The sequence below is a fragment of the Haemaphysalis longicornis genome, unplaced genomic scaffold, assembly GCF_048455015.1.
Source record: "Haemaphysalis longicornis isolate Haplotype H1 unplaced genomic scaffold, Haemaphysalis longicornis Haplotype H1 scaffold_2, whole genome shotgun sequence".
In the NCBI taxonomy this organism is placed as follows: Eukaryota; Metazoa; Arthropoda; class Arachnida; order Ixodida; family Ixodidae; genus Haemaphysalis; species Haemaphysalis longicornis.
In genome coordinates this window covers 266,278,631-266,298,429 of record NW_027526295.1, presented here as the reverse complement: position 1 = coordinate 266,298,429, position 19,799 = coordinate 266,278,631, and the positions used below count along the sequence as shown (strand labels likewise).

At 47.6% G+C, this 19,799-nt stretch overlaps 1 protein-coding gene across 1 annotated transcript in view; it reads left to right on the top strand.

The window, feature by feature from the left end:
- The first annotated feature begins 3,713 nt into the window (after positions 1 to 3,713).
- LOC144170659 (chitin synthase chs-2-like) overlaps positions 3,714 to 19,799 on the top strand; it is an 81,428-nt gene continuing 65,342 nt past the window's right edge. Inside the window, exon 1 of the mRNA XM_077700590.1 lies at positions 3,714 to 3,861. Coding sequence (XP_077556716.1) covers positions 3,827 to 3,861 — 35 coding nt within the window. The 5' untranslated portion in view covers positions 3,714 to 3,826. The remainder of the gene's footprint in view (positions 3,862 to 19,799) is intronic.

The following is a 19,799-nucleotide window of genomic DNA, read 5'->3' as shown; positions in this document are numbered from 1 at the left end:
GGCACCCGCAGCGGGCGCTGTCAAGGCACACTTCCCTGTGGTAACACGTAGTGGGGACTAGATGGTGTGCGTGTGTAGGCGTATTTGAAGAGCAGAACTATCACACCGGTGACCAAGGCATGCTTCCAGTAAGCAGAAGTCAGGCCTGCCGTATTTCTTGCGCTCTCCAAATGTACCTACTATCGTGGTATGCGATATTGGGGCTTAATCAATACAGCGAAATACAAGACGGCACGTGACAAAAGAGGGCTGACATAACAGCGAACGTTATTATAGCACAGTGACAAAACAGCACACCGCAAAATGGCACGCGTCAATACAGCGCAGCGAGAAAAGAAAACAGCGACGAAACGGCCCAGTGGCAATAACAGCGTGCACATGACGTCGTATAAAGGGGCAATTACCTATAACTTCAATGAGTGTGCAGACATTTTAAGTGCGAATGCACTTCTTAAGCGACCCTGAACCTGCGTCCACCGGCGATGTCCGCGCACATGGAGATGGGCGCGCGCAGCCTGGCCGCTGACATGGCACATACCCACGTGGGGGATTGGCCAGGAATCTCCTCGTCTTCCTTGGCAACGGGGGGAGATGGGCGCGCGCTGCCTGGCCGCTGACATGGCACATACCCACGTGGGGGATTGGCCAAGAATCGGGCGTGAGAAGGGCTAATGCACCTGCTTAAAGGAGTACTGACACGAAATTTCAAAGCTGAGATCCGCTCTAGCAATCCAATACAACGACAACACAAATAGGTGTCTGTGAATAAATGCATATTTCTTTCTTTGTAGTTGTGTGTGTGTGTGTGTGTGTGTGTGTGTGATCTCTCTTTCGCGAACATTACCGAACCGCGCAAATTCAACTCGTGCATTCGCACTTTCACATTCTTCCCCTCGGGGAAATGCGGGGAATTTTGTTTGGATGTGAAAATACTTTCTATGATTTGCCCTAGGCGTTTAATTTCTCTTTTAAAAATACATTCCCTTTTCGTCACCTCCGGAGAATTCTGCGGATGCCTGTGCAAACTGGTGCTTATAAGGAACTATAGCTATGAAGCAAGCACACTTTTCCGCGTTTTCATAATTCTTTAATACATGTATGTATGCATTATAAGGCATAAATATGAGTCATATTCGATTCCCGGCAGCGGCGGCTGCTTTTCTGATGGAGGCGAAAAGCGAAAACGCCCGCGGTGTGTTCGAGATTTCGGCGCACGTTAAAGATCCCCAGGTGCTCAAAATTAATCCGGGGCCCTCCACTACGGCCCTCCTCATCGCCTGTGTAGCGTAGGCGCGTTAAACCTCATAATCAATAAAATATTCGTCATCGTTTTCCTTACAACACAAAACCCGTCCCATTCTAGCTACTTGATCGACGTGTCGTAAGTTGGCACGCATTCTATTCATGTGCAGCTTTCCCGCTCATGGCAGTCCTTTCAACAGTGATTACTCTGCAATTTTTTAGCGAAATGAAAATGTTCTTTTGCACAGGAAATATTTGAGGTGAATACTTGCTTTGTGCACAGTTTCAAGTCGCGCACGTTGCGCGACTGGGTTCCTGAGCCATGGGAACTATCCCCTAGAAATGCATGGGGAGTTAGATTTGACAGCGAATTACACAAAAAGATATTCAGAAACCTGAAATGTTCTTTTAGCGTTTTAAACTTAACGTTGACTTCTAGCTTTATGCCAAATATCATTTTCCTTAGGTGGTTTTTCTAGGTTCCTGAGAGGTTGTAATTTTGAGCGAGAAAGCTGGGTATGTCTTAGTAATTTAGCATGGTAATGTATCGCCTCTACTTGTGTTTTTCGCAGACCTACTTCTACCCTACTGAAAATTTCGAATTTAATATTGTCCCCTTTTAATAGGTTCTTGCACATTAAACTATTTACTTTCAAGGTATTTGTGCTTTTCTTCGTTTCTTTTTTTTTGCCGTGTGCAGATGCTAATAAGCTGTGAACGAACGACTTAAAGCATTCATTGCAATAGCAGGCAGCAGGCATTATTTGCAGAATAAATGGGTCTGGTTAAATGGGATGGAAGGACGAGACTAATGCAGAAGAACTAAACACTGGGGCGATTGCATTGTTTCCGGCTTGATTCGCTGTCTCTCCGTGGCGTCTTTGCGCTGAAATTATTACGTTTAACATTTGCTTAACTTTCGAAAGAGGCGAGGAGGGCAAAGTGTTGAGAAGGCTGAAGTAAGCACTGATAGAAAGGGTAGAGAACCGAGAATGGTGGAAAGGAAAGAGAGCAACGCCACCCACGGAGGCCTTCTCTAGGTGGAGTTGCGTGAACGCGATGCCCGCGCCCTTCGCCTGTCTCAAAAGCGGGTACCTGCCACTGTCGACCTTTCGAGAAACGCACCACGCGATAATTGCTGTTCGCAGCGAGGCTGGGCACAATCCTTGCCAAGTCCCAAACCTTCCCCCGAAATCATTTTTGCACGAAAGTGTTTGATGCCCGGGTACACCAACATCTCACCGGCGTCATATCCGTCATGAAAATGATATCGCCAGAAAAAGTTCCATTGACACGGCTCCGCCGGCATTCGAGCCACGAACTTTCTCGCCACAACGGAAGCGCACGGCGCTATGCCAACTGCGCTATTAATTCAAGCGCAAGTAGGCCTACGAACGCCCCTTATATCTTTCCCACTACCTTATTCATTCAGATTGTGCTGTCGTCTAGGAGAGGAGAAGCGAAGTAGTTCATCATGATGCTAATGAGCGTCCACAGTTGGCGCCTCGATGTCAGCGTCTTCGTGTACGCGGGACGCGGGTGAATTGAGGCACCCTCCGCCACCTACTGCTTTCGGTTTCGGTTTCGATTCGGTTTCGTTCGCACGGTTTTCAAGGGGCTGTGATTCCAGTCGGGTTTACGCAATGTTGCTGCGCGTGCAATCCAGTGTCTAACGGTGCCATACCGACGTAATATAAATAGCAATGTGCAAGTTCACATCGATGCACAATAAACATTCAACTGCTCCTGTGAAGGCGCATTTCACTTTCGTGTTGTACCGAGTGCCATGAAAGAGGAATCAACCACCTTTTTTGTATTTTTTATGCACCGAAACTGCAATTGAATTATTACGTACGCAGCCATGCATGGTTGCGGCTTAATTTAAACCGTCCAGGGTACTTCAGAAAACGTCGAAATCTTGACACAGGGGCGTTTTCGTTTTTTTTTGCCTCCATTAACAAAACGGAAGCCGCGCTATGCCAATTACAAGTTCCACCGCCCATTACATTCCCAACATTAGTAAAATACCAGTTGCGTTCATGTAGACAATCATTCCAATAGGTTTGGTTCTGCTCCTTTTTTTTCGCTCTCTTCTTTGGCTGCAGTCGGGATCCATAGGCTGTCTATTTCACTTGGGTGCAGACATCGCACGCACGTGTTTCATTTATGCCCTCCCTGATTCTGGACAAAGCTCCCTTCTGTATTTCTCTGTATGACATCCGCATTTTATTTCTTTCTGGCATGCCTTTCGTAGTCCTGTCGTGTTCCGCTGACGTCCAGGTGTGCCATGTTGTTCCCCACCCCCATGATAACCCGGCGTGGCCTTATTACGCACGTGCGAGCATCCGGTTTTTAAGCCCTCTTTTAAATTATGATTTTAAAGAACAAAACTGTCGTCATTAAGCAGTGTAAAACTTTCCGGAAATGTATCGGAAAAAAATTGACACGAACCTCCGTTCACGACCCGGTAGAGCTGGAGCATCACCGAGCGTGCGGCCGTGCGCAAACATACGAAGCGCACCTGATATTCGACGCGCAGCAAAACGGAAGGCTTGTTGTCGACGACGTGCTCCAGCGACGGGCCATGGGGAGAAGCCGACGCAACGTGGCTGGAAAAAGGTAGGTCAACGCGCGTTAGTTTTCGATTGATGGTCTAATAGTATTTACCGCAGCACTGAATGAGAACGTTTCAAGCACCTATGGAATAGCGAACCATCAAAAATAAACCCCACAAGAATACTGATATTTTTTATCTGACTTCAAGATACCGATGGGCTCATCGGCGCTTTACCATGCGGTCTTGTTAAACTTTTAATGCACCAGACGCACGGCCCATCAGCTGAGACGTTAGTGGGAGCTGCCAGAACAGTTTCGGGACTACCAGGTTATTAGAAGTCATTGCGATGTTCGAAAGTCCGCACATCATTGAACAAAACACGTCGCTAATAACATTTGGTGTTTAATTTACCTATAAAACGCGCTAGCGATGTGCCAGGCTTGATAGTTTACTGATCATCGAGAGTTCTTCATAGACCAGAGAGCAGGTTTTCTTTCGTTTTCACTTTTTTAACTTTCGCGAGATATAGAGTACGCGGGCGCTGTTGTATTTCGTTTCCACCACAAATACGGCTTTCGGTGGTCATGCTCCGAGTTCAACTGATGAACGCCTTATAGTCACTCTGGTGTAAAGTGTCAGTTCGACGGGAAGGAGGAACGAACATTTATTTTGAGCCAAACGGGATTTGTTGGAGCCGTTCACTCATCAACGCGAGAAAAATGTCGGAAACAGTTTCTGCTAAGGGAAGTTGGCGCCAGGAGGTAGTTCCGGCTTCTTTCAAGCTGTACACACAGACAAGAACTTGACAAGTACCAGAAACATTTCCTGTCTTTCTACCTAGTACGAATTGGACAAAAGCCCCCTTCGCTTACATTGCAAAGCCAGCAAGCGCTAGTTTGGTCAAGCGCAAGAAATGTGTGCCCGTATCCTGAAGGGGAGTTCTCTTTTTTTTTTGCAGGCAGGTTGTTACGCAGATTCACGCAGTTTTAAGTAAAATGAAATAAATTGGAAAAACAATAGATAGGTAAGGCCAGGTTAGATCAGGTTGCGTTACGTTGAGGCTGATTTCTGGTCGGGTTCATGCTGTAGGTGAAGCTAGGGTTTTTTTTTTAACGAGAAAGTTTATGGCAAAAAAGGAATACACACATATTAATATGCAGACGAGTGTCCCAGAGTCAATTGACTGAAAGGGGACCCTCGATTATAAATACATCAAACTATTTGCGTAGAAGCAGCAAATGGGCGAAATAGCCCAACAAATGAATATGCAGTATAAAGCACACAAGAAATTAGCATTTTGTGTACATACACTCAGAAAGGTAACTCTAATTGTAGATATCTAACATAAAAAGTGGTACAATCAGCTGGTAAATGACACAAAGGAAGCAATGGCACATGGGAACCTTGGGTATAATAACACGAGAATAAAACAGAGAACAAGATCCTAATTGCAGCAAAAGAAGTCCTCTAATTTTTTTAAGCATAAAAGGGATGGGGATGATTTGACAGCCGTAGGCAAATTAGAATAGACAGCCGTAGGTTAGGTTAGGTTATACGGGAACAGATTTTTTGGGTGCGTGATTCTGCAAGACGACCTGCCGACAAACTCTCCAATTCTGAGGCCTAACACAGTGTCACATACCAACAAAGTAGCACGTGTTGGTACATGCGTATTAATCAACGTTTTAGAAAACCACTAATCAAATCAATCATTACGACTTTAGCCAGTCAGTCAGTCAGTCAGTCGGTCGGTCGGTCGGTTGGCCAATCAATGCACAAGTTCGAGGAGCGCCAATGACAAGACATCCATGCATGTGGTCTGAAACCTGGTACATTGTTACATACACATGTATCCTAAGTTACATGTGTCCTAAGTTACATTGTTACATGTATCCTAAGAGTAGTATTGGGCAATGCTTAATAAGGAGGAATTTATTCTGCCTGGTATACACGCGTTGAAGTGAAGGAGCAACATACATTTGAAACCGCTTAATGACGCGGATGAACCAAGTGCGAATTTTGTTGCACAATTTGCTGTACACTTAGAAGGAATCTGCATCCGATCGTCGAGTAATTTCAAGTGCAGAGCATTTTAGGGGCTGGCCTTGTCGTCGTAGTTCGCTCGCTGGACCCAAGTAGAGCCACACCGCGTTCCGTCGTAGCGGATGTCGTCGCGACATCTCACAGAGGCTTCAAAAGCCAAGCGGTTTATATAATCATAAGCGTTTTAAACTCGCGAACCGCTGGCGCTTGTCATATACCTCCCCCACGATTAGCGCAAAGAAAAGTGCACGTACATTTGAGGCAAAATATACGTAATTAACCGGCAGTGCCAGCGTTCATTTAGTTTGGAACGCTCGTTGGGTCGGTTTTTACAATAGTAAGCGAAAAAAAAAGTGGCAGTGCAACGCCGACACGTGCGCGAGTAACAGCAAGCACAAACCGAACAGAACTCCCTCTGGCGCAGTGTCAGGCAAGGGGCGCTCGAGCACTGAGAAGGCGGGAAATTTGAAATGCGTTAGACAAACCTCCGTTGAATTCTTCAGGAGAGTAATGATACAGGGCGACTAAGGGAGTAATGGGTGGTAATAGTGGGCGGAAAACGGCGCCACAGCCCATTATGGCGAATCACTGCTTTGCACTTCCGACAGCTTTCACATTGAGTGGAACGGCTTGAATGCTTTTATTGTTAACAAAAACAAATAGGCCACAAAGAGATTGCTTTAGCAGGTTGTGTTTTACCTAATAGTGTCAAAGTAACTGCATAAATACAATTCACATTTTTTTAAAAAAACAGAATTAACCGAACAAATCTCCCGCAAGTTGCTTGCCAAATCAGCGTATACGATTATCGGTGTTTTTCTGGGCATTTTATCCCAAAATATTTCCCCCCATTGCGTAACGCTTTGCAAAATAAATGGCGACAGCTCATCATGTGTAGGTCACGCAGGCCTCCTATTATTTCACAGTTTTGAGGAAAATATGCTTCTTTAATTCAGCAATTAGTAACAAACAATTGTGAGATGCCAGTTAGGGCCCACTGCCTAATGTTTGCAGTGTTATACGTGGATTGCACAAATAAGCACGAATGTGTCGTTTAATTCAATTAAGTGCCAAATATGTTTAACCGTGAGAGATGGTTCCTCAATTATGACTGATTTACTACTAAACAAAACCTGGAAAGAACAGATTGACATGTGCCGTAAATTAGGCCGGCCATAGAACAAACATTCGCCCCAGAAATATTTTACGAGTCGCAATACAGAGGCGATGTATTTTGTGGTAATCGGGGAGGGCCGCAGCATTTTATACCTTCCGAGGCACGCCGCGAAAGCAAAAAGGAACCCTTACGAAAATGCCATATATGGCCAATATATAAATTATATGTGGCCATATATAGCTATATATGTGTTAGTATATGGCTATCACTTGCCATATATTGCGGAAAATAGGGCCATATAGGGCGTGTCATCCCATTTACGGCGTCAAATATGGCCATATATGGCCCCACGTGGAGCCATATATGGCGTGTCCAACCCATATATGGCTTCAATTACAGCCATATATGGCGCCAAGTACCGCCGTATATGGCCCGGCTAACCCATATATTGCGCCTTGTACATCCATATATGGCTCTAGGTTCTTCGTTATACAGGGTGTCCCAGCTATCATGCATCAAGATTTTAAAAAAGAGCAATCGCGTTACTCGAAGAACACCTAGAGCACAATGTTTGCAGTACCGTGGAGAAGCGGACAGTAATTTTAAGTGCGAATGCACTTCTTAAGCGAGCCTGAATCGTCCGCCGCCGTAGTCCGCATAGCAACAGCTGCGGGTGCGCGCGCTCCTCGTCTTCCCTAGCAACGGGGGGAGATGGGCGCGCGCTGCCTGGCCGCTGACATGGCACATACCCACGTGGGGGATTGGCCAGGAATCGGGCGTGAGAAGGGCTAATGCACCCGCTTAAAGGAGTACTGACACGAAATTTCAAAGCTGAGATCCGCTCTAGCAATCAAGTACAACGACAACACAAATAGGTGTCTGTGAATAAATGCATCTTTCTTTCTTTGTAGTTGTGTGTGTGTGTGTGTGTGTGATCTCTCTTTCGCGAACATTACCGAACCGCGCAAATTCAACTCGTGCATTCGCACTCTCACAATCTTCCCCTCGGGGAAATGCTGGGAATTTTTTTGGTAATAAGACTTAACTAATTAATTGTAATTAATTATCTAACTCGAGAATTATTGTTCTTATCACTGAAGTGTCAATGACGAACTTGCAGGTACCCACGAGGGGCATCTAACTGCAGTATTTTCACCGACGAACTAATAGACTACTCATTTACTCTGACTGAAAAAGAAAACCCGCGAAATAGAAAAAATACCACGTGACTGAGCTTACGCGTGCATTGTAAAGCAGCGCCCCCAAATAACCTGATTGAAAGCAACTGTGTTCCCTATCACCCGACCGAAGAGACAGCGCATCACCTTGATATTAGCATGCATGGAAGGAGCAGCAACAGCAATATTCGCGGGACGCGTGGGCAGATAAGGCACAAACTCGGTCGCGATTTCTTCTTTCTGTCTTGTTTATGACATTCTGGCTAACTCAGAGGCAGCCTGTTTGAGGGCGTTGCTTTACAATGCGCGCGGAGGCGCCGTCACGTGGTATGTTTCATATTTAGCGGGTTTTCTTCATCAGTCAGGATAAATGAGTACGCAATTAGGCAGATTTATGAAGTGTAATGCAAGCTGAGCCTGCAGAGCACCTTACCAACGGTTTTCATTCATCAGCACTGGGAATGTGTCCGGAAGGAGGCCGAGACGTTACTCCCCAGCTTATGAATAGAGATTTTTTTTTAATTTTTTTTCATTTTGTGTTACAATAAGAATGTGTACAATACAAGATTTCAGAATGAGGTCCCAGAGTCAGAGACTGTATGGGGGACCTCCTGCAACGTACTTGCCTCATTAATTCTCCAGAAAGGGTTAAAGGTTAAAAAGCCAGATGTTTGCACATTCCAGCAATCCCGCAGACACCTCTCCGTGCAGGAATTGATGCCATTTCGGGCCGCTTTTTTCTTCTTATCTACACAAGCAGAAAAAAATGTTCTGTGGGCTGCAATGTGCATTTAAATTTGACGAAGTGATTAGCTGAAATGCATTTGTTTAAACCTCATGCTGAATAGTCCAAATTAGGAGTTCTCGATTTAAAATAATGAAATTTATTTTATAACAGTTGCATGAAGGTTTTAACATTTACTATGGTGACGAAATTGCAAGGAATTACCTTTCAGCATCATCAATAACAATTGTGCTCTGTATCTCGTTGTGAAGAATGTAAGGCAGAATGAAAGTACATATTACCAAGGGGAAGAAATTGGTTAAGGCCGTCTAATTATTTCAGGACGTGTCAGTAATTTTTACGAAATTTATTTTCAGGAATAATGAAAAAAGATCTTAGACATTGAGTACTGATAATTCTATTTGTTTCATTTCATTTGCAAGATTTATGAAAGCCACAGCTAAATACAAGAGGTAATCTAAATAAATGCAGTGAGAAACTTGTGCTTCCATCAAAGGGGGCCAAGCTGGCCAAGAAAAATGCAGCCACTGACCCATCGGCACAACAAAGAAACCTGCCACCACCTTAATTCGCATGCACGCGCAGCATTTTTTGTAATAAAATGTGGAAGGTATGCCATGACGTGATTGTCAGCATTTGGGGTGCAGCATTAATTGCTGCTGTTAACTGAAGTTCATTATATATGCCATCCACGTGGTCATAAGCTCAATTCATATATAGCCATATATAATATTAGGTCGCCATATATGGCTACCCATGTATGGCCTCGCGCATATATGGCCACGTCAGGAATTGGGCATATAAGGCCATATATAGACCACATCCATATATGGCCTCACCCATATGTGGCCAATTTTTATATATGGCCATATTTAGCATTTTCGTAAGGGGCGGTCCCTGCCCACTACACGTGAATCCGCTTGAGCACACGTTTCTTGTTCGGGCTGCTCGCTATAACATCGAAAGGGCCGATTTGACCCTATCTGGGCGGCTTAATAAGCCGCGCAGTTAATAAAATTCCACTTTGTTGCAAAAAAGTTTACCGCTGGGAAGACTGGAAGATGTTTAAATGATTGGTTAAGGGAACATGCCAACAAAGTCAATAACGCACTCGAAAGAAACGTGAGCGATGGGTTTCTAGCCCAGCACTGCTCCACGTGCGGATGTGCGCCTTTCTTCAACAAAACCGTTGTCGTAAAAAAAATCGCGCCAATCCACCCTATGAATGTGGTTGGAAACCAAAGCTATAAACGGCACCCACAACGATTACCCACGCGACGTAGCTGAAATTCACTCACGTCGCTCTACAAATAGTGAAACCAGAGAAAAGTGAAATACCCTTACCCGCAAGCTTTATTACTTAAAGGACATATTCTTGGTAAGGTTAAGTCAATGCATGATGCATGAACGTTGGTTCGTTGAGTTGTGTTGGAAACTATGAGTTTGATTTATTTATTTATTTATTTATTTATTTATTTATTTATTTATTTATTTATTGATTGATTGATTGATTGATTGATTGATTGATTGATTGATTGATTGATTGATTGATTGATTGTAGGGTTTAACGCGCCGACGCAACGCAGGCGATGAGGCGCGACGTAGTGGATGACACTGGATTAATTTTGACCACCTGGGGATCTTTAACGTGCACAGAAATCTCGTACACACGGGCGTTTTTGCTGTCCGCCTCCGTCAGTTTGAGTTGAGTTGAAACTCTTTTTTTATAAAATTAAAGGAAGCTCAAACCCGGTGTTAAACGATCTCACGTCTCCGTCTCTGCCACCGCGGACGGAGACGGCGAGATGGGCGGCAGAGACGGAAGAGTAAAGAGAGGAGGATAAGGAGGAGGAGGAGGAAATGCTTCAGATTTCTGAACGGCCCAGATTGCGGCCCAAGGGAGTGGTTCCTTCTTCACTGGAGCCCATATGCAGTCCGCGCCGCCTGTACTGTGTCCACCAGCTGAAGCTGGGTGAGATGAGAGGGGCTCGACAGCAGCATGTTCCATTGCTCTGTTTGGGTAGTTGAAGGGAAGAGAGGAGGGTGCCGAGGGCTAAAGTCTCACACCCCGATTATGTGGCAGAGCGTTCCTACTTCTGAGCAAAATTCACATTCAGCGTAGTAGCGATACGGGTGCATTAAGTGAAGACGCGTCGGGTCTGAGGAGGAACCAGATTGTATGAGCCGTAGGGTAGTTTGTTGTTCTCTGGAAAGGTCAGCGTAAGGCGAAGGTAGGGTCTGTCTCTGAAGGCGATAATGCTGGGTTATCTCCCTGAACGTGACAAGTGGGTTATAGAGAGTTATAGCAGATCGGAAAAACGGTTCCGGTACGGTAACGTCTACCGTCTGGACGCCACCGCGCATGCGCAGAACCCTACCGTATACCGGAGCGACTTGGCCGCGCGGTACCGAGACATACCGTGTCCGTCGTTCGGAAGCGGGCGGCCGCTTTGGAAGAGTTTAGGATACGTACGATTGGCTCACGCCTAGTCGAACGGATTGTAAATATGAGATCGTTTAAGAAAATGAGGTTGCAGCAAGTGAAATCCACGCGATTCTGACAGCTCAAGCAGCAAGCGAAACACGGTCCCGGCCCAACTGCCGTGGCTTGTGTCGTCGAACGACGCATGTCCGATAGCTTCTTTTAGGTTAAATAAAGGCGATACGGCTACTTAACTAGTATTAACAGCAACATGGGGCCCGTCTACAAATCGGCGAGTGAGGAACAGGCGGTATCAGTGCGAGGGACTCTCAAATACAACGAAAAACTAGAAACAGCCAGCCGTATGTACTGAGCTTGACCTACTGGCGCCATCTACTGAAATGGCGTAGAGTTAAAATGCCGCTCCATGTTCACGCAGTCGCAGTTCGAATCTCCGTAGGGGACTGTAGTAGGGGCGTTGGATGTTTTTTTTTTTTTTTCTAATACTGTCTATAGCGCTTTTGAGAACTGAAAACTAATATTTCAGCACAGGAAGCGCCACAGACTCACGAAAAATTGCCAAACGACGTACAACACAAGTCGCTCCCATTCACGGTAGCATGGCCGGTAGTTACGGTCTGCTATAACTCTAAAAACGAGCCTTCCCGGTACGGTCCCGTAGCGGCTACCGTGTACCGTACCGGAACCGTTTTTCCGATCTGCTATAACTCTCTGTCCCCGTTGGCGTATTCGTTGGCCCGCTATAAATCACGAGCGTGTGTCCAGATGAGCGGAATGGAACCGTTTCGGGAGTGGTTTTTTGGCACACGCAGTGAAGGTCGAGACACCTAACCCGACTGGTAATTCCGGTAGGCTTGTTGGGAATCGGTGACTACCGGTGAGAGGCAGCCAAAGCGATGGCTGCCTCTTCTGTTGCCGTCATGTCTTGGGTCTTGAGTAAGGCACACGCAAGGAGGTTGGTTCTGGAGGTAGCCATGATGATGGCGTTCTGCTTCCCTCGACGTTGGAAGGGGTCTGTGTAGATAACTTAATGATCCCCACCGACGGTGGTGTTCAGCGCTTGAGCCCGTGCTGGACGGCGACCCTCGCCGTGTGAGGGGTTCATTTTCTAAGAAAAGGGACCATCTTCAGTTCTTGTCGCAAAAAGGAGTACATCAAGCGGACTTCACCGGAAGTACATCAAGCCCAGCCATTCTGGTGAAGGATGCGGCGATGCGCCGCAGTTCTGCTCAATCGGAGCTTCTTGTTAGAAATATGGCCCTCTATCAGCTGTTCTACCGTGTTGCGGGGCGCCGTGGCAAGCAGCCTCTTTGTGGACGCACTCATGGGAAGAGCAATGGCCGGCTCAACCGCATTTCTAATCATTATATAAAGCATCTGTATGTCCTCCTTCCCGAGAAGAAGACAGGGGGTTGACGTAAGTTATTCTCGAGAAGACAAAAGCTTGAAATATTCGAAAGGCATCGGATTCCTTGAGGCCTCGCTTCTTGGTGGCAACTCGCCTGATCTTGTGTATGATTTGATAGATGCTGATTTTGAGACGCTGCAAGGGTACGTCACTCTTAGTGTCGTCCTGGAGATGTAGGCCCAGGATCTTGATGCTGGGGCTTGGAGTGATGCCCTGGCCATCAAGGCGTATTTGATTGTGTTCCTTGATCTGTCGTTTGGCGTGAGGGCGGACGACAAGGAGCTGTGATTTTTACATGAACACTGGAGCTCACAGGCTTTACCACGTTCACGTACTAGAAGTGAGATGCCATGCGTTGGTGTGAGTTTTCCTAATTTTTATGACTCCCAGCGCATGCGTAAGGTGCGTACACGGCCGCTACACGCGCCTTCGGCTTAGCGCACACTGGCGCGAGAGGTCGCGTGACGCCATCACGCGGAATTCAGCGAGAATGCAAAGGGTAAAGCCGCAGATGGGCTTGGTGAATGCACCACCTGTCTTTTCAGTCTCCGCGTGGGCTCGTAGCTAAATCGGTAAGACAACGTGCTCTCGCTTTGTTATTCTACTAGTTCCAGGTTCGATTCCTGTCGGTGCCAGTAAATTCTCTTTTTTTTTTCTCGGGAGTTTTCTGATGACACCAACGGTCGCGAAAGAACCCTTAGGGGTAGAGGTAAAAAGCTTTGCTTGAAAATGCTCTGACCGCATCGCACGAGAGATCATAGAAGCTGAACTGATTAACAGGTTGGGACTGGCGTGTGTCAGCACACCATCTGTAGCTCTGTCAAATAAGGAATTAAACTTCCCACGCATGCGCCGCTGATAAACAAGCAGTGTAGCGTGGCTACTGCACATATATATGTTTGTGTGTATTTCTTTCAATAAACTGTTGGTCCCAGCGCTCGTGTGTGTACAAGTTCTTCTCCCTTGTGTCCGTGTGTAAGCTGCGCTGTAGTCCCCTTATCATGTTCAACAAAGAAGCCCAAATAGGCATTTTAGGGCTTAATAAGCCACCCGAACATATAGCTTTTTTAACAATGCAAGGTCTTGTGCCGGCAACAGTGGAACGAGGTATGCAACAAGGCGGACGGGCAGTTACACCGAGGCTGCACGTGGAACCTCATACGCCACTTGCTCGATGAAACCAAAACCAAGACCCATCAGCGCGACCGCATCGCCAGGCTAATGCATACGGCGGTACTGCAGCAAGGCAAGGACACAGTGATAAAGAAATTGGAGGACAAATATCTACCCCCTACCCCCACGGAGAGCCACCCACCGTACGGAGGGTCACCCAACGCGTCGCTCGACCGGGACATCACAGTGACCGAGGTGCGGACCGTGCTGCACGAGCTCAACACTCGCTCGGCAGCGGGTCCGGAACTCGTTACTAACAAGATGCTGCGGAACCTCGACGACGCGTCGATCGAGGCCTTAACCCGGTATTACGAGTGCTGGTGGTCGGGCAAGCTATCCCGCCAGTGGCAATGCGCAAAGACCATCCTGATCCCGAAACCGGGCAAGCTACCGGACACGAACAACCTCCGCCCCATCTCGCTCACGTCATGCGTGGGAAAGGTGCTGGAGCACGTGATCGCGAACCGATGGCAGGACTACCTCGAGAAAGAAGGCCTTTGCCCGGACTCAATGATCGGCTTCCGGCAGAAGCTCAGCACGCAAGACGCCATGCTGCAGATCAAGGAAGAAATTATCGACAAGGGAAGCACGCAAGACAACAGAGTAATCCTCGGCCTGGACCTCCGAAGCGCCTTCGGTAAAGTGAAACACTCGGCCATACTGGCGCAAGTCTCCAAACTAAATATGGGCGAAGCCAACTACAATTACGTCAGGGACTTCCTCACGGATCGAATGGTGGAACTCCACGCGGGGGATCTCAAACTCAAGGAGAAGAAGCTCGGTAGCACAGGAACACCGCAGGGGTCGGTTGTCTCGCCACTGCTCTTCAACCTCGTCATGATCGGAGTGGCGGAGGCGCTGGCAGAGACGAACGTCCGTTACACAATCTACGCCGACGACATCACCCTGTGGGTTGCCGGTGATAGCGACGCCTATATCGAGAACCAGCTGCAGGCGGCGGTCACCGCCATCGAGCAGCACCTCACGGGCACGGGCTTGGTCTTCTCGCCAAGTAAGTCCGAGCTTTTAGTGATACCGCCGAGACGCAAGGGCAACATCCCCCAAAGAGACTGCGACCGCATCAAGATCGTCACCGCGTCGGGACAGCGAATTCCCGAGGTGGCAAGAATCCGGGTCTTGGGTTTGCTAATCAGCAGGAACAACTACAACGGCGAAACCCTGGCCAAGCTGAGCGGCAAGGCAGCGGAGGCAACCCGCCTCATACACCGAGTATCCACGCGCAGAGCGGGAATGAAAGAGGACAGCCTCGTGCGCCTCGTCCACTCCTTCGTCATTAGTCATATAACCTACATGGCTGCCTACCACAACTGGCGGGTCACGGAACGCAACAAGATCAACGCGCTAATACGCAAGTCTTACAAGACGGCACTGGGCCTCACGGAGACCACGAGCACGGCACGTTTACTTCAACTCGGCGTGCACAACACCCTCGAAGAGATCGAGGAAGCGCAGCTGACTGCACAGCTAGAGCGCCTCTCAGCAACCAAGACCGGACGCCACATACTCAAGACCCTCTGTTACAATCCCCGAGCACCGGACCGGCAGTCGAGCGACATCGGCGAGGATGCACGGGCCTACATACGAGTGGACCCGATCCCCAAGAACGTCCACCCAGAATACAACAAGGAGCGGCGAGTGGCGCGGGCCAAGACCCTCATCGAACAACACGCTAAGGACGAACACGCGCGTTACGTCGACGCGGCGGAGTGCCAACAAGAAGGTTTCGTCGCGGTGGCCGTCAAGGCTACCACGGGTACCACGACAGCGGCAGCCAGCGTGTGGTGCACGGGCGCCACGGACGCCGAGGAGGTCGCCATCGCTCTGGCGATCTCCGAGGCTGAGTGTCGCACCGTGCTCAGCGACTCAAGAACCGCCGTGCGCAACTTCGCCAAGGGTCGATTGTGCGCCCAAGCGGCCGCCATCATCAGAAAGACCAAGCTTCAAGACAGGGAAGTCCGCATTAAGTGGTTCCCGGCGCACATGGGCGAGTGCGCAACTACGTCCAACCACAACGAGACGGCTCACTCGGAGGCGCGTGCACTTACCTTCCGCTCCCCCGAGACCGACCGTCTGTGGTGGTACGAGAGCAAAGACCGCCTAGCAAGCTACACCGAAATCACCAAGGCTTACCGCCTAGCTCGACGGGTAATGCCACCCCCCCACCAAGGACTGAGCCGGGAGGAGGCCGTGTTGCTACGGCAGCTCCAAACCGGATTCATCCTCGCGCCGGCAACGCTGCACGTGTTACACCCAGGACTTTATTTCAGCGGTCTGTGCAAAGTGTGTAAAGTGGGTCTGGCAGACCAGTGGCACATCTTCTGGGACTGTGTCCGGTTTCCAGACGAAGCCAAGTCAAGGACTTATCCGCCGAAACTCCAAGAAGCAGTGCGCAGTAACGACAAGGACGTTCAACTTTGGGCCGCCCAGCAGGCCCGGGGTGCGCTCGAAAAACACAGACCAGGCGACCCGGCAACGGGGTGCGTTGGCTCTGTGCAGAGTAACAGCAAACCCTAGGTCGACGCCAGGCCCGCGTCGCGGCAAGTAGAAACCGTCGTTTGGCAGGCAACAATAAAGTTATACCTAAGCTAACCTAACACCTGTCCATCGCTTCGAGTTGTTGATCAATTCGCTCTCGCGCTACGAACGACTATCCTCCTGGTTAGCATTGTTGGTAGAGCCACTGCTCCCGATAAGCAGTGGATGGTCTCGGGTTGGAATCTTGAAACAGGACGAATTTTTTCAACTGCGAAGTTTCTGACAAAGCTGTATAGCTTTCCTTTGTAGCCGTACGGCTGCATTGAGGTGGATGTCAAATTTTCCTTCGCATATTTATTGCAACCGCTCGAGCCTTCGCCGCGAGCCTGTGTCTTTTTCTTTATTTTGTGTCCGGTTTGTTAGGCGCCACTCGAGCGGATAGAGCGATGCCGTCGTTTTCGCGTTTTGTTTTTGAAGTGCATATATATCATAGGGAAAAACTGCGCAAAGAAAAGCACACTTCATGAGAGGAGGGGGGGGGGGGGGGGCAGTGCGCTCGTGTCGTCCGTTTCCTGTTCTGAAGTACGTGCGCGTGTATGTGTCTTCGCGCAGTTTTTCACTGTGAACCGGTGTGGTCTTGCTCAGTTTGCCGTCCTCTCAAGCTTCTATCTCGCCTTTCTTCAACCCAGTTTTAACGTGAAAGCATTGGCCGCACCATTGAGCAGAACAGGAGCTGCTGCCCGCGTAGGATACTGCAAAATGGATCCTAAATGACTGATGATGGGAGGACAATAAAATAAAAGTAAACTGCTTGCGCTTAAAAGAAAATTTGGAAATTTTAGACTGGATGGCAGTCGAACAAGGGGCTTTAGCTACGAGAGTCCAGTACGCACTCCGAGTGCCACTTCGGCTCCATGGCTGTAGCTAAATGAGTTGCGGAATATAGAGTTAGAAAACATCGCCAACTGGAACACGCAGCTTCACGTACCGTATATACACGATTGTAGGTCGACGCATTTTTTGAAATTTGGAACTCCGGAGTTGGGGGGTCGACTTGCAATGGAAACTGAAACTTGTACTGCTCGGCGATGGCAAGCCAAACGAGAAATCGAAAACGCAACCTTATTCAGTATGCTCTCCATAATACAAACTTTCGGTTAATTCAAACAAATTTCAAAATTTTGGTTGGCCCGCTATGTTTCCTTTGTATTTTGAAGGCGCTTAATTCGAACTACTCCATTCTATAAAATTGTTGCTGTTTTTGTTGCGCCTTTAGGTATGACACATACCCAATCAGGGGTTGATTGGTACTTTTTGCTCTTCCTTGTAAGAAAAACACCTGAGACATTTGACGCTTCTAGCTGCAGATTTACACCCTTATATCACTAGCAGTCACAAGTAAAGTTTGTCTTTGTACACGTGCCAAAGTGAGCCCGCGCACGGCAGCAACCGCTTGTGGGTTCAGGAAAAACAAAACGGTATGCGGGGCCAGCAACCGCGTGTGGGTTGAGGGGAAAAAAGACAATACGGGATGCGAGGTAGCCTCGTCATGTACAAAAGTGACACGGGTGGCCCTCGGCCAACTACGCACGCAGGGAAGCACGTGACCTGCCTTTCGAGTTTGTGCCTTGTATTGTTTTTGGTCGACTTGCCGCTGCCGCACGGAAACGTATCTTATAGTTCCAGAGCATTCAAACAAAGCATTAAGCCGTTCGTGATTTTTTAAAGGGTGAATAGCACTTTAGTATTGTATACGAATGTTGTATTACTATATATATGTGGATGTTTTATTACAACACAAGTTCATATGCTGCCCCGAGTCATATTTATGAGACCTTCTGATGACTCAAACTTCAAATAATTCGAACAAAATCCGGTCCCTTCGAGTTTGAATTATCGCAAGTCTACTGTAGTTGCATCTGTGCGCTTGTTTTGCGACTTTACGTATAGCGTATAGCAGTTGCTCCGGGCAATCGTTCGCAATAATATTTTTCTGCTTCTAGTGGCTCACGCTGAAGGCCGACATTCTGTGGGACCGCAGCAGCTGTGACGGCTGCAGCACCCCTAATGAAGACACTAGAGTGCACGAGATGTAGGTCAAGCGATTAATAGATTTTGGTTGTGGAATGTGCTCGTGTGTTCTGTCTGTTTTCTTTTATATTTTTTTGACGTGCCATTGGTGGGTTTACCTGCATTCGAGTCGACCTGCAATCATGTACATACACTACACTGAGTTGCACGTTGGTTGGCGCGTCGTTAGGCTTAACGTTAAAGATACACTGCAACACTTTCGATAAAAACTTTCACTTCTTTCTTCGTGCGTGGAGGCAATCCGGCATTTGCTTGTCTCCCCAGATACGCCTTCCAGTTTATGGTTTGGTTTTTGTGCAGATTTCTTTAAAGTGGCCATCGGATGCGTTCATTGCTACAACACAAAGAAACCGTCCACTAGCCACGAAGTCGCTCAAACGATGACATCCATGAAACATGGTTAAGTAGCGCGGAATAGACGGGACAGCAAAGAAGAGACCACAAATTTGGACTAGCGCTCGAAAGTCGTAGTTATTTCGTAGTTATTTCGTAGTCGTGGTCATTCCTGTATGGTCTCTTTTTTGTTGTACCGCCTATCCCGCTTAATGTTTCACAGTTCAAACCAACTAGCGCACATTTATGCGCCAACGTCATTCGAGTGCGAAAACAACGCCAAGACCGGAAATGAGAGAAAAGGCTGTAAGCAAGTTTCCAAGTTATAATTGATGGGTGTAGGGCAATAATTTTGGGCTTAGCTACTTTGTCATCCCCTTTTCTAAGTCCTTGATGGGCTTGTTGACGACGTTGGAAAAGCGCTCCACATTTATATAGAAAAAATTGAAAATAATGTTGTAGGGTTCTTAAGACACCCATTTTAAGGTGCTTAACCATGTTTATATGTGAGTTATTTATTTTTTTAATTTAGAAAACGTTATAATTCCGGAGGATTTACAAAAAGGAGTGGTAAAAAGGTAACAGGCACAAAAAAAGAGCACATTTTCAATTCAGCGCATTTTGTACAGCAATTTCGATTCTAGTAGGATCAAGTATATCAACCATGGAACTGCAGGAAGGTGTTTCCAGTTATTGGTAGTTGTAGTAATGAAGGACAGCGCACGTTAAATATCCCCAGGTTGTGAAAATAAATCCGGAGCCCTCCACTACGGCGCGCCTCATCGTTCGTGTAGCGTCGACGCTTTAACCCTCATAATCAATCAATCAATGCAGGAATGGAGGAATCGTGATACATGTTAGCACGGCTCGTCAGTACGCCAACTTTATGCATGTGGTCATATCGAAAAGATTGATCACACAGGATAAGTGAAAAGCGTTTGTTTCAGAATGAGGTTGCGGAAGAAGAAATTAT